This window comes from Sapajus apella, unplaced genomic scaffold (genome assembly GCF_009761245.1).
Source record: "Sapajus apella isolate SASKATOON/1434 unplaced genomic scaffold, GSC_monkey_1.0 scaffold32, whole genome shotgun sequence".
Taxonomy (NCBI): Eukaryota; Metazoa; Chordata; class Mammalia; order Primates; family Cebidae; genus Sapajus; species Sapajus apella.
Genome location: NW_022436972.1, coordinates 17,867,350 through 17,894,331, shown reverse-complemented (window position 1 = coordinate 17,894,331; position 26,982 = coordinate 17,867,350). Strand labels below are relative to the sequence as shown.

The 26,982-nt window shown below is 35.9% G+C and overlaps 1 protein-coding gene across 1 annotated transcript; it reads left to right on the top strand.

The window, feature by feature from the left end:
• The first annotated feature begins 256 nt into the window (after positions 1-256).
• On the top strand, positions 257-26,705 carry ITM2B (integral membrane protein 2B). The gene is made up of 6 exons (XM_032294669.1): positions 257-574; positions 19,549-19,677; positions 21,513-21,719; positions 23,443-23,553; positions 24,117-24,267; positions 25,989-26,705. Exons 1-6 carry the CDS (start codon positions 458-460, stop codon positions 26,072-26,074), a joined length of 801 nt encoding a protein of 266 aa, XP_032150560.1. The 5' UTR covers positions 257-457; the 3' UTR covers positions 26,075-26,705.
• The last annotated feature ends 277 nt before the right edge of the window (positions 26,706-26,982 follow it).

Below are 26,982 nucleotides of genomic sequence, written 5' to 3'. Positions count from 1 at the left end.
AAAGGTTAGTTCCTTGTACCCGGCGAACTCAGTAAAGTTCACTCGATTTTTGCTACAAACTTGCAACACTGGGGTTGAGGTAAACTGGTTGGGGGCGAATTCAGAACTGGAAATTCCAGGCGGCCCAGAGGGACGACCATCCCTATCGTTGGCGCCACAGGATCCCGCGGCCCAGCCCGGGGGCGAGGGCAGGGTCCCGCGCAGCGCCCGCCCTCGTCCGCTGGCCCCGCCCCCGGCCTCCGGCCCCGCCCCCCAGGGGGTGAGCGAGCCGTCTCCGCCCTCGCGCGGGAGCTGGGAGGCTGCGAGAGCCCTGCGGCAGTAGCTTCCTCTGTCGCCTCGGAGCCGCTCGATCCTTAGCTGCCCGGATCCCGGCCGTAGAGGCTGCAGTTGCAGCCGGGAGCCCGCAGTCCGCGCCCCGAGCCCGCCTCCGTCCTCCGAGGGCGCCCCAGGCCGCGCCATGGTGAAGGTGACGTTCAACTCCGCTCTGGCCCAGAAGGAGGCCAAGAAGGACGATCCCAAGAGCGGCGAGGAGGCGCTCATCATTCCCCCCGACGCCGTCGCGGTGGACTGCAAGGTCCGAGCCCGGGGAGGTCGGGGAAGAGGGGCGCTGGGCCCGGCCGGGGAGGGCTGCGCGGGCGGGAGCGGTCGTGCGCCCCGAGGTGGCTGGCAGGGGGCCAGCGCAGCGGGGACAGGTCCCCGAGAGAGCCCGGCGCTCCCCTTTCTTTCCTGTGGCGCTGCAGCTCCTTCTTTGTAAGAAGTGCGTGTGCTGGAAGCGGTGTCTGACGCGGAGTCGGGGGCTTGGGAGACCAGGAGAGGGGACGATTGACGAATTGTGCCGAGGTCCCGGTCTTTTTTGCGGTCCGGGGAGTGTGTGTGCGGCCAGGACTTGATTCGTTCGACCGGCAGGGACAGGCACAACAACAACAACAACCGAGTTTGGCACTTCCTTCCCGGTATAAATAATGTACCTAAAATGGCTGACATCATTACAAGCCTAAACCTCTGCTGTTTCCTACTTTCGTTTCTAAGCTGAACAGCACTTGGACTAACTCCAGCAACTGTAAGCGTCTTAATTTTAAAAGCGTTTCCTTCTTTACCTTCTTTTTCCACTGCCCTTCGGCAGTGACAGGTGAACTTCACCTGGACAAAGTGACAGTCCGCCTGAAGTAGGTTTGGCCTGTCTCTTAAAACAAATATCCCTGGTAAAGGCCAGTAATGACTATGTGCATGTTAGTGAAAAACCAATAGATGGCATTTAAATTATATCAGCGTCTTTGGGAGGACTTCTGCCGAGTGAAACTAAACATAAGAAATTCGCCCCCAGTTTCCTAATAAAATTCTCCTTCATTTTACAAAATCTCCTTTTAATCCTAGGAAAATTCATGAAGCGGGACTGTTATTGTGTTGACTTTTAGTAGGTTACGATCATATATACTTAAATATGAGTGTAATTGTCTCATAAGGTTAAAAAAAAAAAAAAGCCCACAGCCTCTTACCCAGATCCTCTTTAGGCTGCAAAAATTAGAAATTAACTGTAAAGTTATGTTGCTTAGCTTATTTTTTTGTTGTTAGCATTTTTAAAAACCTGTTATCAGTCGCGTAAATTTAGTTTTAACTTGAAAAAAAAATTGGTGTGCCAAGTATGAGTAATAGGAGTTTCTAAATGAGCGAATGAAAATTATTACTGAAAAATAGGCCACTAATATGCTGTAAAAAATTCAGAATATAAATGTAATCTAGACATCATTATATTGTTATATTCTGAATATAATCTACCTTCAGAATAGAATGGTAATCTTACTTTCTGGAAATGTTTGGTAAAAACCGACAACGTTGGGGGTTGATTTCTAAATGACTTGCCTTGCCTTGAAATAGGAACAGTGAACTGATTCCCTAAAAGGATTAAAGGTTTTGGTTTTCGTATTGGTATTATTTTCCTGAAGCCATTGCAGTCTTGGTTTTTAAATAAAATGTTTGGAATGCACGGATGAAAATTCCAGTAGCAAATTATTATCTTAGCTCTTTGTTTATCTAACGTTTATTGTACCTAAAATAGATTGAGAGTCAAGGACCCAGTCACAACAATCTCATATGTAGTCTTAATGCTATCACATATATATATATTTTAAAATCCTATTAACAAATATAACTGCTCCCTTTTAGAAAGAGAAAGAGAGCAAGCATTTGATGATGTCACTTCAGGCAGCTTTTCTCTTTCTTCTGTAGTGGAGATTTGAAACTGTGGACAAACATCAAAATTAAATTTGCTGAGCACCTTTAAATCTGACTTCTGACAATTTTTGTCATTTCTAGAATAGTGACTGATTTCAGATTCTCAAAATTTCTCACGAGTTCACCATATTTAAATTTTGTGGTCCTTGCAGCTAAAAATAATCATTGGTAGCTCTGTGAATCATTGGTAGCTCCGTGCTTTGTTTTCCATTTTTTATTTTCTCAGATCCCCCATATCCAAAGAAAAACACTATTGGGACTACACAGGGCTGGAGTTGTCTTTGTAAACCACCCAGCAGTCATGGATGAGTTGGTAGATACAAGATGACTAATTTTTTTTCCAGCTATAAGCTGAAAGACTTCTTTAGTGGAAGACAAAATATTTCTGTACGCTAAAAGTAGAATCCCTATAATCCAGTCAGTTGCTTAACAGGTAAACGAAAACCTTAATGACAGACTTTAGTGAAAGAAGTTCTGATCTCTTCATTTCAGAGCTTGGGCAGTGATTACATAATGTTCTCTGGCTCCTTGGGGGTGACTGTGTGGCAGCCATCCTGTCTGACTGCCTGGGCTGGGAACAGAATCGGCCTTAATGTGTTTTGCCGAGGGCATTTCCTTTGCCTGGGTGGTTGAAAGGATCAAACCAAGCTAGTTAATGGCCCAGAACTCCGGAACAAGAATTTATCTTATCTTTAACCCTCCTAAACCACAATATCCCAGAGACCAGTGTTTTCCAAAATGTGCTCTTAGGGACCACCTGCTCTGGTATCGTCTGGAATTCTGATTTTAAAATGCAGATTCTACTACCTTATGCCACACGAATTCTGATGGCTCTAATCAGCTGACTTATATAACATGCATTCCAGTACTTCTAAGTTACTCCTGTCTTGCTATTTTTTTCCTCTGCAGGGTGAGAACTCTCCAGAAACAGTTCCATAACCCCATTTTTCAGTGTTATTTTTTCAGTAGCTATTAATCCTAACAGCTATTTCTATTGATTGTTTTATCTTAACTAGCTTGCTGTTAATTAAGGGGAAAATGCAGGAAAAGAATAGTTGTCACCTCCTGTCCTAGTGGGCATATAGCTGTTAGAGCTATAGAAACAGCAAAGAGTGGGATGTATTTTTGGTAGCAAAAGTGAATTTGAAATTATATACATGTTTTATGCTATAGGCAACAATTCATTCATTTATTTTTGTGTTGATACTTTGAACCTTGGGAAAGTGTTTGTTGTATATTTGCAAATATCAGAATACTTAATATACTGTATCAGAAATCCCAGTTTTGTCCTTATATAACTGCTTGATCTTGGGCTAAAACCTAAAATTTTAATTTTTCTGTCTGTAAGATGAGAGGCTAGGACCAGATGGTCCTAGTTTCAATTTTTTTTTTCCAGTTTCAAAATTTTATGAAGATGCTAGGATTACATAAGTTTATTTGGCAGAAATTAAGTTGTTTTAATTGTGAAAAATAACAACTACTTTCTCACTTTAACCAGAGTATTTCCTTTCTTCTTTTCCATGTTTAACATGTTACATTCTTCTGTCATATCAAGTAGCAGTGGTTCAAAGAGAAAGGAGATGGGTAGAGGTATTATGTAATAAAGCACATTGTCACTTCTGTTTACCTCACTGTAGAACAGTGAAGTTGTCAGCACCTCTTTGTTACAATGCCTGCTTATGAAACCCCTTTCCCACTATCAGGCTTCAGAATAGCTTAAGCTTGCCTCGTATGTATATTGTTTTGCTGACAAATAGTGTTGCTTTCTCTCTACCCCACTTTGTAGATGTTCTTTAAAAGGAGGGAGTAAAGTAAAGTGCTGATATAGGAGAGAAAATGGTTGCAGGATGAGAGCATGAGAGAAAATGAAGGCCGACTAACCCAGTAAGTTCTGCGTTACCCATGGCAAATGGCTATTTAGACCCTGGTTCTTAACACTTTCTTGTTTTCCCTATTTGCACAATCAGGACTGAAAGGTTTGATAATTAAGCTTTTCATTTGTGGTCATGGTTTTTGTTTTTGTGTTTTTTGGGGAAGGAAAAGGGACATAAAATTAGAGGCTGGCCATTTTTACTGTAACGTTGATATAAGGCTCTCAGGGGATTGAGAGCTTGGTTCTCTTTAACCAAAGTGCATCTTATTACATAGTTATGTAATTTAGTTTTTGCAAATATTGGCCAATGAGACTTTCACAGTCATTACATTTTGGTTCTCCATAAGGGCATTAATATCGGAAGTGAGGATTTAGTGCTGGGAAATAAATGAATTGCCTCTGTGCATCCCAATGCCATGGCAGGACCTCCTGTGTACACATCCCTGACAGGAGACTGCTGTTGCATATTGGGTTTGCAAGGTTACTTATTGTACAGTTGAAGGACAGTTTACCTGCCGGGATTCTAGTCTTCCCAACTAGACAGAAATTAGTATAATATACTTGGCATAATAAGCCTGTAAGACCTCATGGAATTCAACTCTGACATGTAAAAGGTTTATGTGAATGGAAGTATTTTTTAAGCAGAAATATCTCAAATGCATTTATGGTACAGGCCTATTTAAATTAATTTAAAATTTGACTTACAAGATTTTTACTATGCATTACCAAAGCTTGACTTGGTTTTAGACCATAACTGTTGCAGGATTTGACAATTCTGAATTTCTGAATGAGGTTATTTTTGCTTAAATGATATAGAAAATGTTAACACTGGAGCTGTGCTTCACAATGAAAGTCTTTTACAAAGTAGACAGATGAAAGTAGAAAACTGGAAATCATAACCCTAAGGACATAATTTTTGAAAAACCTCCACTTAAATTGTGATTATCCCTTTTAATTAGTACTTACAATACATATTTTTAATAGCTTTAAGAAAATCTACAATACAACCTCATAAGTGTTACCAACAACTGAATGAACAAGATTATTGGAAATTATTGCGCATTTTTTAAGCTGCTTTATTAGAGAAAAAAAGAACTTTTTGCAGTATTTCTATAATTGTACTGTTTGGCGGAAAATCAGATAAGAGTGAACATAGACTTTTTATTCTTTTTATATATATATTTTTTATTGCATTTTAGGTTCTGAGGTACATGTGAAGAACATACAGGATAGTTGCATAGGTACATACATGGCAATGTGGTTTGCTGCCTTCATCCCCATCACCTATATCTGTCATTTCTTTCCGTGTTGTCCCTCCCCAACTTTTTATTCTTAAACAGAAAAGTTTGAATCTTGAGTTGTAGAGATGAGAAAGTCACCCTTGTTTTTATGGTAGAGGAATATTCTAATTTTTCACTTAATGTTTTATCTTTCAGTACTGCTAGTAAGTTACCAGCAATAATTTTATGATGTAGTGCTAATAGAAATATGACAAAAGAGAAATAAATTTTGCACAGCTTATATATAATATCACTTCTAAGTTAAATATCCTGGACATTTATTTGGGAAAGTGATACTAAGTATGGTAATGGATATTTTATACTTTGAAATTTTGAAATATTTGCATAAAGCGTTTTTTGGCATAGTTGAATTTCATACTTCAAAAAAAACAAGTTTGGTGGATGTTTGTATTTCTTTGAATGTTTAACTTTAAGGCTCAAATTATTATTATTTTTAGTGAAAGCAAGTTTATTAAGAAAGTAAAGGAAGAAAAGAATGGCTGCTCCATAGGCAGAGCAGCCAAGGCTCAAAATATTTTTAAAATTTGTTTGTTTTAGCGGTGGCTCAAACCTATAATCCCAGCACTTTGGGAGGCCGAGGCGGGTGGATCACGAGGTCAAGAGATCGAGACCATCCTGGTCAACATGGTGAAACCCCGTCTCTACTAAAAATACAAAACATTAGCTGGGCATGGTGGCGTGTGCCTGTAATCCCAGCGACTGAGGAGGTTGAGGCAGGAGAATTGCCTGAGCCCAGGAGGCGGAGGTTGCAGTGAGCCGAGATGGAGCCGTTGCCCTCCAGCCTGGGTAACAAGAGTGAAACTCCGTCTCAAAAAAAAAAAAAAAAAAAATTTGTTTGTTTTCAGAATGAGTTAAGGATAAAGCTTAAATCTTAACTATCTTCTCTGCTTATATATGATTATAATGTTTTAAATTGTTTTATATAAAAATTTTAAAAAATAAATTGTTAATTAAATCACTTGAATCTCTGCAACATCCAAAAGCACACTCATTTTTATGCTGGGAAAAATGATTTTTGAGAGTCAGTCTATTAGCTTTGCATTATCAGTTTTCAATTTTTCATTTTATGTAACTTTCTCCAATTCATTTTTTCCTTGCTTTTATTTAATGCTGGGACATAAAATTTCCCATCTATTTGCTTTACCTAGGGCAGTGCTACGCATGTTAAGCAGAGAAGGCAAATTCAGTGCCTCCTGGGCTGAAGCAGATGAATTGATGAAGCTGGGCTTTTTGCATATGAAACAAGTAAAAATATCCTTGGTTTTCCTGCTGGGCTCAGTGTTCACACCTGTAATCCCAGTACTTTGGGAGGCTGAGGCCAGTGGATAACCTGAGGTCAGGAGTTTGAAATCAGCCTGGCCCTCATGGCAAAACCCCATCTCTACTAAAAATACAAAAAAATTTAGCTGGGCGTGGTGGCGTATGCCTGTAATCCCAGTTTCTTGGGAGGTTAAGACAGCAGAATTGCTTGAACCCAGGAGGTGGAAGTTGCAGTGAGCTGAGATCATGCCACGGCACTCCAGCCTGGGTGATAGAGCAAGACTCTGTTTCAAAAAAAAAAAACATATTTTTGGTTTTCACTTTTAAACATGAGTCCAGTGTTGCTTGATCCTCTAGTTTTCAAAGGCAAGTACTTCTATTTTAATTCATAAAAGAATTTTAGCCCAGAACACTTAAGGCATGGGCCACTATTTTGTAATCTTCTTTAAAGTGGAAAGCAGAAATGGCAAATTATAGCCTGTGTCTTCAAATACTGCCTGCCTCCTGTTTTTCTCTAGCCCATGGGGTAAGAATGATTTTTATGTTTTTGAGAAAAATATCAATAGAATGATATTTCTCCTTTTTGCCCAGTACCCTCACTGAATTGGTGGGGAGGGGCTGCTGCTATTTAGGAAACAGTACTGTGTAGTGATTGAGAATTCAGCCTACACAGTCATTCTTCAAGGTTTAAATTTTGTCTCTACCACTTACTGTGATACTTTGGGTAAATTACTTTAGTTCTCTGTGTCTCAGTTTCTTCATCAGCAAAATGGGGCAAATAATCTGTAACAATAATAGTACAATGCCTGGAACAGAGTTAAAAATCAGTAGATTTCAGGTACTATTATTAAAGTCTCAGTTTTCTCTCCTCATCATTCTTGCTTTGTAATATTGCTTCTTATATTGCTGTTGCTGCTTATCCCTACCTCATATGTCAATAACAATATTGTTGGTACTTTTTTCCCAGCAAGGTATTCTGGTAAAGATTCATTCCTGCAACATAAAAACTCGTAGAATTCAGTAGCTATACTCATTTTCGTTTAAAAATGTTATTTATTCATTACATAATAGGTGTTAACAGAATTTGAGTTTTACCAAAGTAATGCTGAATTTTAATATGCAAATACATAGTCCTGCCCCATGTCAGAAGAACACACTTTTTAAAAATTGTAGCATCATTGTATACAGTAAAATGCACAGATCTTGAGTGTATAGTTAGATAATTTTAAGTATGTATACCTAAGCTCTAACTCCCAATCAAGCTCGAACATTGTCATCAACTCAGAAAGTTATCTCATGTCCTTTTACAATTTGTTCTCCTTAGAGGTAACCAATATTCTAATTTCTCTCCCTATAGATTAATTCAAAGCAATCGCATTCACTCATTAGCTTCTTCTGGTCTTTTATTACCATGATGACCACTAGACCCTCTACTGCCTTTGTACAATTTAGAAAAAGTTGCCCTCTCTGGTGTTTTGGAGGATAGAGCATGAGCTGGATTCTAGCCATACTGATCCCATTGTCCTGGTGTCCTTGTACTGTAAACAACGAGCCCAGCCATAGGTGGTGATGATCTTAACTCCATGTGTCTCTTTTTTTGGTGGGGGTTGGGAGTGGTTCAGGGGAGGAACAGAGTCTGGCTCATTTGAGTGCGATGGCATGATCTCGGCTCACTGCAACCTCTGCCTCCCAGGTTCAAGTGATTCTCCTGCCTCAGACTCCCTAGTCGCTGGGATTATAGGCGTCTGCCACCACTCCTGGCTAATTTTTGTATTTTTAGTAGAGACAGGGTTTCACCATGTTGACCAGACTGGTCTTGAACTCCTGACCTCAAGAAGATAACTGGATTTTCCTATCAGCTTCTGCATTCAGTCTGTTGTGACATGGTGCTTAGCTTCTGGAAAATTGCACTGTACAATTTTTATTGTGTATGAACATTGAGAGGGAATGAAAGTGAAAAAGGCAGTTTTATTACTTAGTTTATTAAACTAACACAGGCTTAGTTTTATTATGAAAAAAGTTTGATCTTGTGGACACCCCGAAAGGGTGTGTTCCTGGACCACATTTGGAGAACCTCTACTCTAAATACTTGCTTATACTGCTGTTTCATGGTTTGTTTTCATTTGTTTATTTTTTGCAGTTTTAGATAATACCTATTGGTAATATCTACATGGAAGGTGAATATTTAGTTTTTTCTGTGTGTTTACACCCTGTACACATAATCTCTTCTCCTGTTTTAGCAGTTTCTGGTTAAATTGATATTTTGTGTTGTTTGTTATAATTAACATAAACATTATTTACATTTGAGTATTGTAGTGTACTTTTACTTCCTTTCTTGGATAACAGCTTATTTTCCCTGGATTTGATCATGCTTCTTGGAGCAGGAGAGAGGGTTCCTTAATTTTCTATATACTTGTTGCTAATTCAGACTCTGACAGCAGTGTAATTGTCTTTCTGTATCTTCAAACTCACCAGGTAACTTACCAAGCTTTTCTTTCTTTCTTTCTTTCTTTTTGATGATTTCTTGCCCGTCATTCTTTAGTTTTCTCGTCCAGACTGGTTGCACTCTAGGTGTGTTGCTGTACAAATGTCATGAGAGTCATAATCTTCTTGGAAGAATTACCTTTGTCTTCATCACATGCTAGATCTGTAGTTTTATAAAAAAGTTCGTTAAATTTTTTAAAAATCATGTGTCTGAGAATCATTATTTCATCTTCATGTTGATAATTTATCTGGGTGTAAAATTCTAGGTTAGCATTCAGCATTTTGATGGCAGTGCTCCATTATCTTCTAATGTGATACCATTCTGATTCTGCATTTGTGCGTGACTTTTTTTTTTGCCCCTCTTTAGTTGTCTACAGGCTGGAGACTTTCTCCTTATACCTTGATTTTTTTTTTTCTCTTATGTTTTCAGCTTTCAGAATTTTTATTGACATGACTTCCCTGCTGTCATTCATTTTCATTCTCTGTGGCTTAAGGTTTATTTGTTTTATCCTTTTACTTTCACTTTATTGAGCTTTCAGGAGGAAGTAAACAAACATTTAACTGGAAATCAATATTAGCACTTCAACTCAGCTATCTTGATAGCTTTTTAAAGATTGGTTAGAATATTTCCTTTTACATTAAAAATGGACTTAATGATAATTAAAAATGGATAATAATGGAAACCGTCTGAATTACTATTAGCACTAATTTAAGATCAGACAGGATGGTCTAGAAAGATTGATGAGTTATCCCCTAATCTTCCTCTTCAAAGTTCCAAGACTGTCTCCTTCATGAGGAATATAAGAGGCAACTCATTACCAACTTTGTAGTTTTGCTTTGTGGCATTATTACTCCAACTAACTTTATTTAAGTTTCATTTTTATAATTAATATTTTTCCTTTTACATTTATGTTGAAATTCTTACATGCCAGTGTGCCTTAGTTATTTCCCTTTATTGTTTTAGGTTCACATGTATATGATTTTAATAATTTTTGCTACCATCCTTTGTAATTTGATGAACAACAGAGAAAAGCCCTATTAATTTTGCCAATGTATTAAAGGTAATATTACTGCCTTTGTAATAGTTAACACATGTAGGTCTTATTAGTGTGGGTCAATTTAAGTAAACCTTTTACAACAGCAGAAATTCACACTGTGGGCCAGGCATGCTGGCTCACAATTCCAGCAGTTTGGGAAGCTGAGACAGGAGAATTGCCTGAGACCAGCCTGGGCAACATGGTAAGACCCCCACCTCCACAAAAAAATTAAAAAATTAGCCAGGCGTGGTAGTGTGCATCTGTAGTTCCAGCTACTCTGGAAGCTGAGATGGGAGGAGCAGTTGAGCCCAGAAGGTTGAGGCTGCAGTGAGCCATGAGTGCACTATTATACTCTAGCTGGTCTAGCTGGTGACAGAGCAAGATCCTATTTCAAAAAAAAAAATTAATTAAAATATATATTTAATAAAATAAAAATAAAAAATTCGGGCTATGTGGTTTCTGGTTAGAAAAGAGTGTTATCCAAATGGGACATGGTGTCTGTCACTTCATTTATTACCAGAGTTAATTTGTCTAAGCTGTTTAGTCCGTTTCCTTAAGAAGCACTTGGAGTCAAGATAATATTTGGGCCTTATTAGCTCTGTAATAATAGGCAAATAATTTTACTTCTCTGGGCCTCATTATATTTATCTGTAAATGATGTATTGGATTAAACTACGTTCATGATACTTCCATAGGGGATCTGTTAATGAGAACTGTATTGATCATATATTCAGAAGCACCTACTGCATAGCCAGGTACGATACCTGGAATTTAAAAATTGCTAAGCACCTCAACTTTCAAGAAACATTGTGTAGCTAGGAAAGACCAACAGCCAGCTACGAAAAACAAATTAGTCAAAACCTATTTAAATGCCGATATTTTATCTTTCAAGAAAATCACACCCCTGGATCCAAGAGCCAGGAGAATGGTCGAACAAGGGAGCAACATTAAATATTACCACTGAGTTTTAACTGCACATGCATTTGGTGCTAGGCAGTAGAGCTCATAGGGTCAAAGTACTTCTTATATGTAGAGACAAGTATTCCTGATCTCAAGAATTAGAATTATTTTTTCTAGTAGTTATCCTGTTTGACATTTAAAATTCCAAACTTGGACAGAAATTTTCTCTTAACTGTCCACATTTAAACTATATTGTATTTTCTTACTGGAAGTTCTGCATTTTAAATGAAATTACCCATATTTGAATATGAATGTGTAGTAATTATCTTGTTGAAAGACATTAAAAGCCAGCATTTGTATAAAAGTGAGTCTAGATAAGGTTTGTTTTTTTTTTCTCTAATCTTGACAGCAAATTTTATAATGAATTATATAAAATTAGAGCATTTGTATTGTGCTTAAAATTTTTAGGGAAACAGTTGATGTTGGTAACAATGTGGACTCGAGTTTTATTCAGTCAGTGGTAGAGAAAATCTGTCTTTACCAATTTATCTATCTCTGGTAAAGGATATTATTAATAATAAATAACATTTGTATATAATGCTGTTATTTACAAACATTTGCCTGTTTGTGCTAGTCTAGGCTTTTTACTATCCCAGTGCCTTTCACTCACCAATATGAATTGGAAATTCTGCTAAACTTTCACTTAAAAAAAGGGATACAGTTCTGTTGAGCGTAGATTGAATAAACACCGTATAGAAATGGTGGTCATCTTTTAAACTATATAGAAAAAAGAATAGGAGATTTTAAACTTATAAATATATTTTAATATTCTACTTTGCACTAGATACTCTGCTTGTCTCTGATACAAAAGTGATTAAGTTATGATCCAGCTCCAAATGTATTGCATTGACAGTCTGCCTGTTTTTTTTTTTTTTTTTTTTTTTTTTTTTTTTTTTTTTTTTTTTTTCAGTTCCAACCTATTTTTATTTAACCTAGGACTGTGCTAATTTTATGTGATGCTAATAATTTGGTTCAAGTTTCATAGATTTCTCACAATAGTTACATTATTATGCAATGGCTTTACATTTTGAATTTATTTTTTCCTTCTGTATTGCTGCTTTTATATTGCAGGTTTTGTTAACAAAAAATTATATTAGTGAGAAATTTGTTTTGTAGACCTTGTAGTTTAAGTTCTCATTTTTAAAGCTTTCTCTTGTTCTAATTCCAGTACAGAATAGTGCCATAACTTTATTAATAATAACATGTTGGTATAAGTCCCAATTTTGACTCTAAACACTAATGTAACTTAATGAAATCTAATATTGACAAAAGGTCAGAGGCCTTTGTGAAATATATCATAGTACCTACAACTATAAAGAGCAGCTTTCTGTATAATGCCAGCTATTTGGAAAACTGCTTCCTTTTTATGTGTCAAACATAACATTTATCATATAGACTTCTTCACTGTGGTTGAGACAGTAGCAATCTCATTTCAAAAGGCAAATTATAAAATCAAATTCAGATACTGATTTAAGTGAATAAGAAAAAAGGCAAAGAAATATTTCATGTCCTCATGGATTGTTAACTTATCAGCCAGAGATTTTATGTTTTACGTATAGCAGATATATTTGGTAATCAATGCAATTAATAATTAGCGGATCACCAGATCATGTCCTTTTGATGCTTCCATACTGAGGAAAACTAATGTGGAAACAAAGTGAATATGTACCAGTCTGCAAAACCCAGAACTTGAAACCCTTTATATGGGGAAGTCGTTTAGATTGATTATTCAATATGAATAGGATTTCAGAAGGAAGTATACCCAGTCATAGCTGGAAATGAAGATCAGGGTTTAAAACCTAGCAACATGATAGAAAAGAACTAGGTATATTTGGCCTCCAAGTAGGGAGAAAAAAAAGATGAGAGAGGAGTTGGAAATACTAGAATATTGATGGGAAATCCAGCTTTTAAAAGTGCGAATCACTGAAGTCTTTTAATGTCCCTGCTGTTTCTGTTTTGGAAAGTATTATACCAGCCAAACAACACATCTCTGGGCAGCTGGCCTCTGCACCCCCATATTTACCTGTGTTACCCAGCATATTTCTAAGTAACTAAATCTGTTTCTGAAAGTTCAGTATATTTTGAGTTGAATAAATTGTTTCTACATATATGTTTTTTGATAACATAATTTTTAACCCCAAGACATGTTTTCCTCTTTCATATCCTGGTTCCTAAAGTGTTGTTGTTGGATTTCATATAGAGATGTAAAATAGTATATCTGAGCACTTTGAAAAGTATATCTTAAAAGCTTTAGTCATCCTGTTAAAAGGTTCAAATAGAAATGCCTAAGAATGTGAAGTGATTTGTTAGTTTGAGAACAGAATTACAATTATATGAAAAAATATACATTTGATTTAAGTTCATAATTGAAGCACATTTACTAAAGCCTCTTAGGGAACTGATTGAGGTGACCTAATTCTTAACTAATTGAAGTACTAGAAAATAATTTGTCCTCCATTTTGTTTAAGATACAACTTCTTAAGTAATTTTATCATCTAATGCTGAGATTTATTGGAACCAGAAATTAGTCCTGTGCCAGAGAGAGAGTGCTTCTGAAAGCCAGGTCCTTCTGTATCTACTGTGCAAGATGGTTATAGGCCAGCATGTGCTGCGGTGGCTTCATTTATAAACTGGGCTAAAAAACTTGAGGTTTAGGAAGATTAATTAGATGATAATAGTACAGCACCTGTGGGAGTTCTCTTGCCTTTTAAGCACTATGCAAGGTGCACCAGTTTTATTGCAGTAGAAGGGAGGAAATATCTTGGTGACTTGTTTTAAATTAGGCCAGGTAAAGTTATATACCCCAGTGAGGAAGCTCTTATTAGTGGTTTTTCTTTTAATTATGAAATATTTCAAGCACATAAAGTATAGAGAACCTGTAGTATATTTTATGTTTTGAAAGTCTTAAATATCACATGTAACACTTAAATATGTAGTATTATATATTGCGCAGCCTGCCTTTTCTAGGGGACCAGCAGTTATATTTCTTAGGCTTATCTAAAATCAACAGGGCTAGTACATTTCTTTTCTTGTCGTTTTAATTTTTATTTTTTTAATAGAGATAGGGTATTACTATGTTGCCCAGGCTGATCTCGAACTCCTGAGCTCAAACAGTCCTCCTGCCTCTGCTTCCCAAAGTGCTGAGAGTATAGGTTTGAGCCACTAGGCCTGGTCACTGGTTGAATCTTTTTAGCGGTATTATATGAATTCATAATAATTTGTTTTGAATTTTTTTTGTTACTGATAATGCATTATACATTCTTGGACATATTTCTTTACGTATTCAAAAGCTAGGCTTTATACCTAGGAATGGAATTGCTAGGTCATAAGATTCATGTATATTGGGGTGTCCAATCTTTTGGCTTCCCTGGGCCACATTGGAAGAAGAATTGTCTTGAGCCACACATAAAATACACTAACAATAGCTGATGAGCTGGAAAAAAAAAATCACAAAAAAAAGTCATAATGGTTTAAGAAAGTTTATGAATTTCTTTTTTTCCTTTTTTGTTTTTGAGATGGAGTCTTGCCCTGTTGCCAAGCTGGAGTGCAGTGGCACAATCTCGGCTCACTGCAACCTCCACCTCCTGGGTTCAAGCAATTCTCATGCCTCAGGCTCCCAAGTAGCTGGGATTACAGGCACATGCCACCACACCCAACTAATTTTTGTATTTTTAGTAGAGACGGGATTTCGTCATGTTGGCCAGGATGGTCTCGATCTCTTGACCTCGTGATCTACCTGCCTCGGCCTCGCAAAGTGCTAGGATTACAGGTGTGAGCCACTGCACCCGGCTGAAAATTTATGAATTTCTCTTGGGCCGCATTCAGAGCTGTCCTGGACCACACGCAGCCCGTGGGCCATGAGTTAGACAAGCTTGATGTATGTTTATTAGATACTGCCAAATTGTTCTCCAAAGCAATTGTACCTAAATTTCTGTCAATTGAGTAGAAGTTCCCGAGTTCCCTTTGTTACACACTTTTTCTAGTGCTTTGTGTCAGACATTTTTTTATTTCCTGGTAGATAGGAACTCAGTTGATTTCTTCCCCACCCTCCGTATCAAAATATAATTTACATGTAATAAAACTCATGTATTTTATAGATGTCATACAGTGAATAATCTTTTGTGCTAGACTTCTTTCATTTAGCATGTTTTTGAGATTCAGTCCTGCTGGTGTGTGTGATTTTGTTCCTTTTTATTGCTATTTCATGGTATGAATATACCACAGTTCATTCATTAGTTGATGGATATTTGGGTTTTTTCTAGTTTGGGGCTAGTATATAAATAATGATGTTGTAAATATTCATGTACAAATTTTTGACTCAGTTGATTTTTTATTATTGATCTTTAGAAATCTTGCTAGCCTCTAATTAGTTTGAATAATTTGACTTTCTTAGATTTTCTACATAGGTTATTTACAAATAATAACAGTTTTGTTTTCTTTTTTCTAATACCTTTTGTTATCGTTTGTGTACTTGCTAGGATCTCTAGTGCAGTGTTGAATGGAAACAGTCAATTTTAGTGGGCATTCTTTTTTTTCTTTAATTCTACTTTTTAGATACAATAGTGGGCATTCTTATATTCCTGAACTAAAAACGTATGATGTAAGTGTAAAGTTTCACCATTACGTATGAGGCTTTCTGGTGTTCGATTATTAGCCTTACTGTTGTTAAAGAATTTCATCTTTTGCTAGTTTGTAAAGATATTTTTTTTTAATGGAAGTTGGATTTCGTTAAATACATTTTCTGTATATTTTAAGATAGTCACGGACTTTTTTTTTTTTTCTCTTAAATCTTACGTGGCTTTTTCTTTAAAGCTTACTCTTTGAAGTGTTAAAATTTAATCACTCTAAAAACACTTTTAATCTCTTAGATTAACGACTTTTTAATCTTGAGCATACTTTAATACCTTCTCTATGACTCGGATTGTATTATGGAACATCATTTATCTATCATACGTGATGTTAGTTCTTGACCATAAATTGCTCAAGATATGAGCCATATCTTAATCATGTTTGAATTTTCTACAGTATCTAGCACAGTATATTGCAAATAGCAGGCCTTAATAAATACTGAACTAGGCTACTGCTCTTGCTAAATAGCCAGTTTGTTTTACATCATGAATTAGGTTGCATCTCTCCCTTCCCTCATTATGCTGGCTGCTGATATAACTTTTATGAATCATAAAAAATTTAATAGCCAAGCTTTTAAAAATATATATATCTAAGTTTTATTCATTCATCAAATTTGTGAGCACCAACTAATGCCAAGCTTGGCTTGGAGCTGCCAGTAATGCAAAATGAACATGAATAGAGACTCAAAAGAATCTTAGAGCCTAGCAGAGAGAGATAAGATCTTTATGTGAATTATTCTAATGAAAGAAAAGTGATCACTAGAAATTTAGAGAAAAAAAAAGATTAGATAGGCTTTGGAGATTTAACAGCTCTTTTGTGAAGCACATGATGATGGTGCATGGGTGTGGGGTCTATAATTTGGCTGACCAAAGACTCTTGTTTATTTCCTGATTCTTAAGCCACATTTCACATTGTTGCGGTGCTGAATAAATTGACCTGTGGATAAATGAAGTATTTTGTAAGTGAAATGCCTCAAGAAATTGAATTTAAAAAACTTATAATAGTGTCTAGAAGTGACTTTTGAATGAACATGAGAAGTCAAACTCTGTAGCATGGTTTACAAAGGTCTTTTGTGACCTGCCCCAGTTTCTTGTTCATCATCTCTCTTACCCCTCTCCACGTATTGGACCCTCCAGCCAAACCACATGTGGCTCTTGGAAGTGTCATGCATTCTATCTACATAACTTTTTAAAAATCTTTGCCATATATATAACTTCCTTTAACTCTATCTTCTGCGGAGGTAATGAGTATTTGTCTTTTAACACTCTACTTAAGTACTTTCTCCTCTGGGAAGTCTTTTGAAACTCATCCCCTCTTAAGTGCTCTCTGTGCATTTTACTATTAGAGCTTGTATCATATTTATTTTCTTTTTGTATATTTATCTATTTTTCAGACTGATCCAACTGGTCTCTTTCTTGGTGGAGGATATCTTTCCAGTGCCTAGCACAGCTCTTGACACATAGTAGACATTTATAATTTATTCTTAAAATGATCGTTGAACAGTTAAAAATGATATATGACAGTGCCTTGAAACTTGTCATCAATTTGCCAGTTGGGGCTGCATATTCGTTTACAGATGTCTGCCTGTGCTGTTTGGCTATTCAGTTATGTATTATTGGAAGAGAAAGCCTGCCAAATGGGGTGGGTGTGTGTGCACATTTGGCTGTCTCAGCAGCTGATACCAAATGTTGGAAATAACTATTTCCATCTGTCATTTTCATCTCCCCCCACTCTCCCTCCACCCTAAAATTATGTTAGGAACAGTTTCTTACCTCCTTAGATATTTATGTCAGACAAGGGCTCAAGCAAAAGATGTATGCTTTATCATTAAAGTTTCATAATACCTTATGACTCCATGGAATTCTTGTAACTTTCTTTTCATAGCCGAAATATCTTACATGGCTTGATAAATTCTTCAGACTTATTACATACTTTTCTTGGTTGCCGTACACTCACTGTCTTACACACATAGTATATTGACAAATGCTACAGAAAGGGTGACATTCTCATAGCAATGGACTGATTCTTAGATTAAATAGTATTTGTTGTTCGATGTTAAATTTTATGTTTGAAACCTCAACCTAGGAATATCGAATTTCATTGTTCTTGGTTGCTTCAACATCTGTGAACCCTGTTGTGAACTGTGCGTGTTAGGGATCTAGGTTTTGCATTCTTTATGAAAATCTAATACCTGATGATCTTCTGAGGTGGAACGATTTCACCCCGAAGCCATATCCCAACCCCCACACTCTGTCCATGGAAAAATTGTCTTCCATGAAACTGGTCCCTGGTGCCAAAAAAGGTTGTTCCAATAGACCCATCCTGTTTTTGTACATCATTCATAGTTTTTCTTCCTAATTTTATATCCTATTATGTAGGTTTAGGTGAAGTCTATCTTCTTTTTTTTTTTTTTTTTTAATTATTATTATTTTTTTTGAGATGGAATTTTGCTCTTATTGCCCAGGCTGGAGTGCAATGGCATGATCTTGGCTCACCAGAACCTCCACCTTTCGGATTCAAGTAATTCTCCTGCCTCAGCCTCCCGAGTAGCTTGGATTACAGGCATGCCTCACCACGCCTGGCTAATGTTGTATTTTTAGTAGAGACAGCATTTCTTTATATTGGTCAAGCTGGTCTCGAACTCCTGACCTCAGGCGATCCACCCGCCCCAGCTTCCCAAAGTGCTGGGATTACAGGTCTGAGCCATGGTGTCTGGCCAGCTGAAGTCTTACTTTCTCCCTTAAGCTACCCATATTGGATTTTCCAAGTGAAGGACAGTCACATACTTCAAGAGGCTATTCATGTATACCATGAATTTTTGCAGTCTTTACTGTTTGTTGAGTAATTACTTATTTAAGTATCTTTGTTTTCTTAGTGCTTTGCTCATGAACTTGGGTACGAATCAGAAATTCGCTGTAATTCTAAAGGGACAGGATAGAGGGATCAGGTTAGAAGGGCGCAGGGAGGGAGTATCTAGGAATTATGAACGTCATGACCCCAAATAATGTTCTAATGCTAAATTGTTTTCTTAAGTGGATAAAAATGAAAATTCTGTTGTGTGCTAGTTAACTTTTTATCATTGAACATTTTCTCATTTTTTTCTACGGCTCCTGGCTTTAAAATAAATTGAAGAATTCTATCAGACCATGGTTTAGGGTAGAGCAGTGGGATAATAGGATGATTTCTATGTATATTATTTTGTCCTATTTTTTAAAATTCCAGCTGTTTAAATAATTTTAGTATCATTATTTGTTTTCTTCCTTATTTTGCTGTAATTTTTTCTTATGGATTGTTTAGAATAGTTTTATACCTGGGATGAAGTATAAACCACCTGTAGCAGGTCTAACACATAATTTCATAAATGATCAGATAGATTCCTTGGATTTATAATTTACAAGGCTCATCATCATGTTGTATGACTAAGTTGTAGAATAACCTCTTCTAAATTATTAAATGTTAGAAGATATTGCCAAAAGTTATGCATGGAAAATAAAAATTATGGAGTGTATCATTGCTTGAGGCAGGGTTAGCAGGTGGGGTGTTGAGATTGGAAGTAGACAGCTCTCCTAGAGACCAATATCCCAGCCCAAGAACCATGAGTCCTGGAGCTACCACTTAATCATTCTTGGGTTGATTTTGATGAGAGACCCAACTACTTTTGGTCTTTATGTCTTCATTTATTAAAATAATAATCCTTAAGGTTTTTCCAATCCTAAGCCTTCAGCTATTCTGTCTGGAGATAAAATGTCTAACTGTCTTTTTCCTATTTTAGGACCCAGATGATGTGGTACCAGTTGGCCAGAGAAGAGCCTGGTGTTGGTGCATGTGCTTTGGACTAGCATTTATGCTTGCAGGTGTTATTCTAGGAGGAGCATACCTTTACAAATATTTTGCACTTCAAGTAAGTGGAAAAATTATTTGTGTCTTTTTTTTTTGCCTCTCCTGATGTGCATTACAAAATTGTTTATAAAACTTGCTTTAAGCTTCAGCCAGAGTGGTAGTTCTGTTTTAAAGCTGTGTTTAAACATCTCTCCATGATATGTTTGCTGAGCCCATCAGACACAGGTCACTAAAAGCAGAGTAACTTGTTTTGAAATGTTGCTGACTAAAGGATTTATTTAGGTTGTTAGATGATTTTACTAAACTTTATTTTCCTACTATAATTAAGGGTTGAGAGGCATAGTATTATCAATTGCCAATTGAATAAATACATCAGCAACAAATGTTGTCAGGTTGATAGGCCAGAATTTGATAGTCAGCTTGGGCTCCCCCCTGGTCCTACACTACTCTTGGGCCCAGAGTGTAGTAAAACCATGTCTCTGCTGCTTTTCCAGTCACTGGTTTCTCTAAAGAACTGGGTGACTTCAGCAGTGATACTGAAATATAACATAGGATGAAAGTTGTTTATAACTTTGAATATTTAATAGTAATCCCAGTGAGCTAAGACAAAGGTTTTCCTACTGATTAATTATGATTTACAATTCGTTTTGTGATATATTTCTCTTGGCAATAATTCAGAAGTTTTTTTTTTTTTAAAGAGTTTTGAAGGAAAAATTACTTTCAAGGTTTAGCAACTAGACTTATTAAAATAATTTAAATAACTAATTTTGAAGCATTCTAAATTTCATGCTCATTTTCTGTATTGTTCAAGATAATTGCATATTGATGGACATTACTAAAATACTAGTCATCTTTTTTAATACTTTTTTTTATGAAAAAGACATATGATACACAAAAAATTAGTGCAATTCCATTTTCCAGAGATAACATTTGGTGCATTAACATTTTATATACCCTTAGTCTTTATTGTGTGTGTAGAGAGTGTGTGTGTGTGTGTGCGTGCGTGCGTGCGTGCGCGCGTGCGCGCGCTCATTCTGTCACCTAGGCTGATGGAGTGCAGTGGTGTGATCACAGCTCACTGCAGCCTCATCCTCCTGGGCTCAAGCAGTCCTCCCACCTCAGCCTCTCCAGTAGCTGGGACTACAGGTGTGTGCCACCATGCCCAGCTAATTTTTTATTTTTTTGTGGAGACAGGGTCTCACCATGTTGCCTAGGCTGGTCTTGAACTCCTGAGCTCACACAGTCCACCTGCCTTAAGCCTTTGCCCCCACCACCCCGAAGTACTAGGATTACAGGCATGAATTACTACACCCAACCTTACATACTGTTTTTTCTTTTTTCAAAAGTGAGACAGTAGCATAAAGATGTGCTGTAATCTAATATTTTCCACTGAATTGTGATATAAAGAGAAAATCTGAACTACCTTTATGCATATGAAATTTCAGAAAATTCATCCCTTTTTTGGCTAATAAGAAAAAAATGATTTCATCAGTAGACCATATCAAAAGTTTTAAATATATTCTTTCAGAAAAACATGACTACTTTTGAAATACATTCTTTTATAAAAACTGCTTACAGGTAGAGTAGGTCTTTTGTTTCTTTATATTTATTTGTTACTGGATGGCTAATTATTTTTGTGTTCTATTTTCATATGTCATGAAAAGTAAAGGGAAAACCAGCTGCTTTTCTTCTTCTGAAGCTGTTCTTTTACAGTACTTCAAAACCTGATCTTAAAGAACATGTTAACTGTGTAATTAAACTGTCTGACTTGTCATCTAAAAGCAAGAGTTTGCAAGCAAAATGCTATTTAGATAGAGGTGGCAGCTTAAGTAATACTTGTATTTAAAAATCTGTCTCATGCTGAATTGCTGAAATGAGCCTTTAAACTCTCTATAGCCAGATGACGTGTACTACTGTGGAATAAAGTACATCAAAGATGATGTCATCTTAAATGAGCCCTCTGCCGATGCCCCAGCTGCTCGCTACCAGACAATTGAAGAAAATATTAAGATCTTTGAAGAGGAGGAAGTTGAATTTATCAGTGTGCCTGTCCCAGAGTTTGCAGATAGTGATCCTGCCAACATTGTTCATGACTTTAACAAGGTGAGCCAAGTGTCCACAATTGTAGAAAGAATGCAGGTTCTTTATGCTTTTTGTAGTTTTAATTTCAATGTTTGCTGATTTATTATATTTAGAGTTTAATTGTCAGCATTTGGTGGGCTCTGCTTTGTCTGAAGCAGACCCTGATGACCCAGCCTTCTCTTATATTGTCTTTTCCTTCTTCTTGCCTTACCTACTCTTAAAGCCCACCTCATGACTATTCCTCCTTTGCTGGCAAATTAATATTTCTTATATGCTCCCACATTTTCTTAGATAAGAGGTAATTTATGTTCCTGTCTTTTGGTAGCATTTTCAAAGTCAATAATTTTGTTAATCTGCTTTTAATTTCTCATTCTACATTCTCCCCTAGCTTCTGAGCATCTTTATGTAATGCAGAAAAGTTGAATACCCGAAATCTTCCTTCCACTTTATTCCAAAATTTGCCATATTTGCTTCTTCTCTTTTTCTGTCATTTAACATAAGTTACTTATGCTGTTATTTCTCAAAAATGAGATGTTCTCCTACATGACCACATCATTATCACATCTAAGAAAATTGACACGATCATGTAGGTCAGCAGTCCTTTCTTATCCATGGGGGATATATGCTAAGACCCCCAGTGGATGTCTGAAACTACAGATAGTACCAAACCCTAAATACTATGTTTTTTCCTATTAGTGTCCATGTATATGTATGTTAAAATTTAAATTACAAATTAGCCACAATAAGAGATTAACAATAATTAATAATAAAACAGTTATAACAAAATTGTATAATAAAGTTATGTGAAGGTGGCTTCTCAAAATACTTTATTATACTGTACCCACCTAGGTGTTTGTGGACTGCAGTTAACTGAAGGTAACTGAAACTCAGGAAATACAACCTCAGATGAGAGGGACTACTGTATTTAATATGTTTAAATTTATGTTTGTGTTTAAATTTCCCCAATTTTTGTCCCAAGAATTTTTTTTTTTTTTTCAAATCAGGATTCAGATTCAGAAGTTTATGTATCACCTGTGGTTTTTATGTCTCTCTGAAAGCTTGCCATTTTGAACACTCCATTACATTACTCAATTAGCTTTACAAACATTTCATGCCTGATAAATACATCTGATGGATGTTTCTAAACCAGTTTGAAAATTTACTTCAAGGAAATAAACATCCAAAGCAAACAGTAAATAATAATAGCTAACACTGAGCTCTTAGGAATCAAAATGTTGACATTGTTTGGTTTACCTTATTCTTAAAAACCATCCTGTGAGACAGTCTTTCTCAACCAGCATTTCTCATTTGAACCACAGAATACAACATCATTTAAATGACTGTTTTTCTAATGTTCTAAAGATGGTAGTAGTATTCAAGATATATATGAGAAAAGTCAATCTTTACATACAATGGACAGATACCTTAGAGGACACTTGAGCTTCTAAGTGAGGAAGTTAAATTGCTTAATTATATAATAAGTATTTGCAGTTAGTTTGAATGGGTATTATTCTTATTATAGAAATATACCCTTGATAAGTATTTTATTTACTGGTAGCAATATTTTTTCCTGTCCCATTCCCACTTCCAACTTTATCCAGCCAAATTCTGAATTCCTTGAAATGTAAGTGATTTATATATTCTAAAGCCAATTCACTTCAATGGTATAAATTGTTCTTAAAAATCTAGCTGCTTCTTGTTGTACAAGTATTACTCTAACTATACTGTATCTTTTTCTCCTCAGAAACTCACAGCCTATTTAGATCTTAACCTGGATAAGTGCTATGTGATCCCTCTGAACACTTCCATTGTTATGCCACCCAGAAACCTATTGGAGTTACTTATTAACATCAAGGTATAAGAATGTTGATTATTTTTGATGAATGATGCCTTTATAGTGTTTTGGAATTCCCTGTTGAGAAATTAGCCCTGTAGCAACCCATTTTTATCAGACTCTTGTTAAGAATTTTACAAGGAGGAACTAATACTCGTGGTTTTTGTTACGTTTTATATCTTAAAATTGAAATATAATTTCTCAAATAATGTTTTAAGTTTTCCTAAAGAGCCAGAGAGTAAATATTAGCCAACTACTTAATTCTGATGCCATAGAAAATATGTTAACAAATAAGCATGACTATATTCCAAAAAAACTCCACTTATAAAAACAGGCCGAGGGCAGTGGCTCATGCCTGTAATCCTAGGACTTTGGTAGGCCAAGGTGGGAGGATCGCTTGAGCTTGAGGCCAGGAATTTGAGACCAGTCTGGGTAACATAGTAAGAACATAAAACAAACAGATAGTGGGTAGTAGTTTGGCAACCTGTTCTATATCATAATATGTAAGAACTTTGTCTTGTTACTCTAGTCTACTCAGCATATGTTCTGAGATAGTCATGTCATGTATTCTTTTCTGAATGTAGGCTGGAACTTATTTGCCTCAGTCCTATCTGATTCATGAGCACATGGTTATTACTGATCGCATTGAAAACATTGATCCCCTGGGTTTCTTTATTTATCGACTGTGTCATGACAAGGAAACTTACAAACTGCAACGCAGAGAAACTGTTAAAGGTAATACTTTCTAAATATTAAGGTGTTTGGCAGAAAAGTTCATTGCATTAAACTAGATTTAGGTGAAGCTTAGTCATTGTTACCAATGTACTTGACATGAATGAGATAATATTGTGTCATCATAATATTTCCAGGTTTCTATAGAATTATCTTAATTCTATTTAATAAATTCACTCTTTTCAGATGGAGAGAAAAGGTCAATGTGAAATGTCATTGCCCTGAGATGCTGGTACCTCACTTTCCATCTAGTTACCCTGTCCAACTTCCCATCCTACCACTTTGGTTCAGCCATACTGAAAGGGTTTTTATTATCCAGATGGTCTCTTGGGACCATCTCTTCAGCTGTGTTCTCAGGGATCTGGATTCTAAGCAGGCTGTTTGTCTTTTGGATCACATTGGGAGTGATCACTGTCAGGTTAGTTGGAAAGGAATTTGGATGAAGAATTAAGAGCACTGAAACAACTAATATAGCTTTACCAAATCATTTAACCTTTAACCTTTATTTTCTCAACTGAAATATAAGGATTACAATATCTCCCAATTTCCTTTTAAGATCATTGTGAAAATAAAAAGAAACTACATGTGGCAGCTGTGGAAAGTAGGAAATGCCATTCACATACACTGTGGTGTGATTTCTTTGGAATTGTGTCACCCAGTATAAGTGCTTTCCTGACTTTCTGCTAGCATTTTAAATAATACTGTTCTTTCATCTCCGGCCGTTGAGTCATCTGAAACCAGCTTGATTTCTTTCTTTTTTTTTTTTTTTTTTTTCAACTTTTGTTTTTGATTTAGGGGGTACCTGTGCAGGTTTGTTAGAGAGGATATATTATCTGATGCTGAGGTTTGGGGTACAAATGATCCCATCACTTAGGTAGTGAGCATAGTATCCAGTAGGTAGTTTTTCAACCCTTACCTCCTCCCTGCTTCTTTTCCTTATAGTCCCCAGTATCTATTATTCCCTTCTTTATGTCAGTCCTACTTACAAGTGAGAGCTTTATAAGGTAGGTATTTGGTTTTCTGTTTCTATGTTAATTCACTTATGATAATGACCTCCAGCTGCATCCATATTGCTACAAAGGACATGATTTCATCTTCTTCATGGCTGTGTTGACTTCTTACATTTTAAAATTCTCTTGATTTATAATTTTTTTAAGTCAGACACATGCAATGAAATTTACCCTTTTTAGTGTGCAATTCTGAGTTATACCACAAAGATGCACGTGGTCTTGCTAACATCACCATAGTCAAGATATAGAACATTTTCTTTCATATATGTGTGTGTGTGTGTGTATATACACATATATATATATACACATATATACATATATATATGTATATACACACACACATATATATATATATTTATTTTACTTTAGGTTCTGGGGTACATGTACAGATCATGCAGGATTGTTGCATAAGTACATACATGGCAATGTGGTTTGCTGCCTCCATCCCCCCACAGAACGTTTTCAGTACCTTCAAGTTCATGAATTTATAAGCAATCTGTATAGCATTATTAATGTTGCTATGATCTGTCAAGATGTTTAATACTTAGTTCAGAAAGGGAGAAAAGCTTTTTCTTTAGTACAAACAAATTTAAACTGTAGAAGTTTTGTGAAGTATAGAGTGAAATATTTCTTTATGTCTAAACTATAAAGATTATGTGAATATTTATTACTAGAGAACCAAAATTTTAAAAAACCTTTTTTTTTCTCAAACAGGTATTCAGAAACGTGAAGCCAGCAATTGTTTCACAATTCGGCATTTTGAAAACAAATTTGCCGTGGAAACTTTAATTTGTTCTTGAACCGTCAAGAAAAACGTTATTGAGGAAGATTAATACCACAACATAACCCCACCCTTTACATTTTGTGCAGTGATTATTTTTTAAAATCTTCTTTCATGTAAGTAGCAAACAGGGCTTTACTATCTTTTCATCTCATTAATTCAATTAAAACCATTACCTTAAAATTTTTTTCTTTCTAAGTGTGGTGTCTTTTATATTTGAATTAGTAACTGTATGAAGTCATAGATAATAGTACACATCACCTTAGGTAGTAGGAAGAAATCATTTATCTGGATTTTTATGTTTTATTAGCATTTTCAAGAAGATAGATTATCTAAGAATAATCATATATATGCATACATAAAAATGGACCACAGTGACTTATTTGTAGTTGTTAGTTGCCCTGCTACCTAGTTTGTTAGAGCTTTTGAGCACACATTTTAATCTTCCTCTAATTAAAGTGTTCAGTATTTTCATTGTCACATTTAACTATTTAGAGAATGATTTCCACCTTTATGTTTTAATATCCTAGGCATCTGCTGTAATAATATTTTAGAAAATGTTTGGAATTTAAGAAATAACTTGTGTTACTAATTTGTATAACCCATATCTGTGCAATGGAATATAAATATCACAAAGTTGTTTAACTAGACTGCGTGTTGTTTTTCCCATATAATAAAACCAAAGAATAGCTTGGTTCTTCATGTCTTAAGAGAATCCACATAAGGGAAGAAACTATTTTTTAAAAATTCACTTCTATATATACAGTGAGTAAAGGCATAGATTTTTCTTTAAATAAAAATAAGTCATTTTAATAACTAAACCAGATTCTTTGTGGATGCTATTAAAGTAACATTTAAGCCTCAACCTTGAATGATGTTTGATATAAAATGCTTTTATTTTTTATGGAAGGGCTATTAAAGCCTCAG

Bases quoted from the DNA above. Each gene is read 5' to 3' on its own strand.
- ITM2B (XM_032294669.1), top strand. From the start codon at position 458: ATGGTGAAGGTGACGTTCAACTCCGCTCTGGCCCAGAAGGAGGCCAAG. The intron at 21,720-23,442 runs GTGAGCCAAGTG...TTTTCTCCTCAG, and splicing joins TTGTTCATGACTTTAACAAG to AAACTCACAGCCTATTTAGA. The intron at 23,554-24,116 runs GTATAAGAATGT...TTCTGAATGTAG, and splicing joins AGTTACTTATTAACATCAAG to GCTGGAACTTATTTGCCTCA.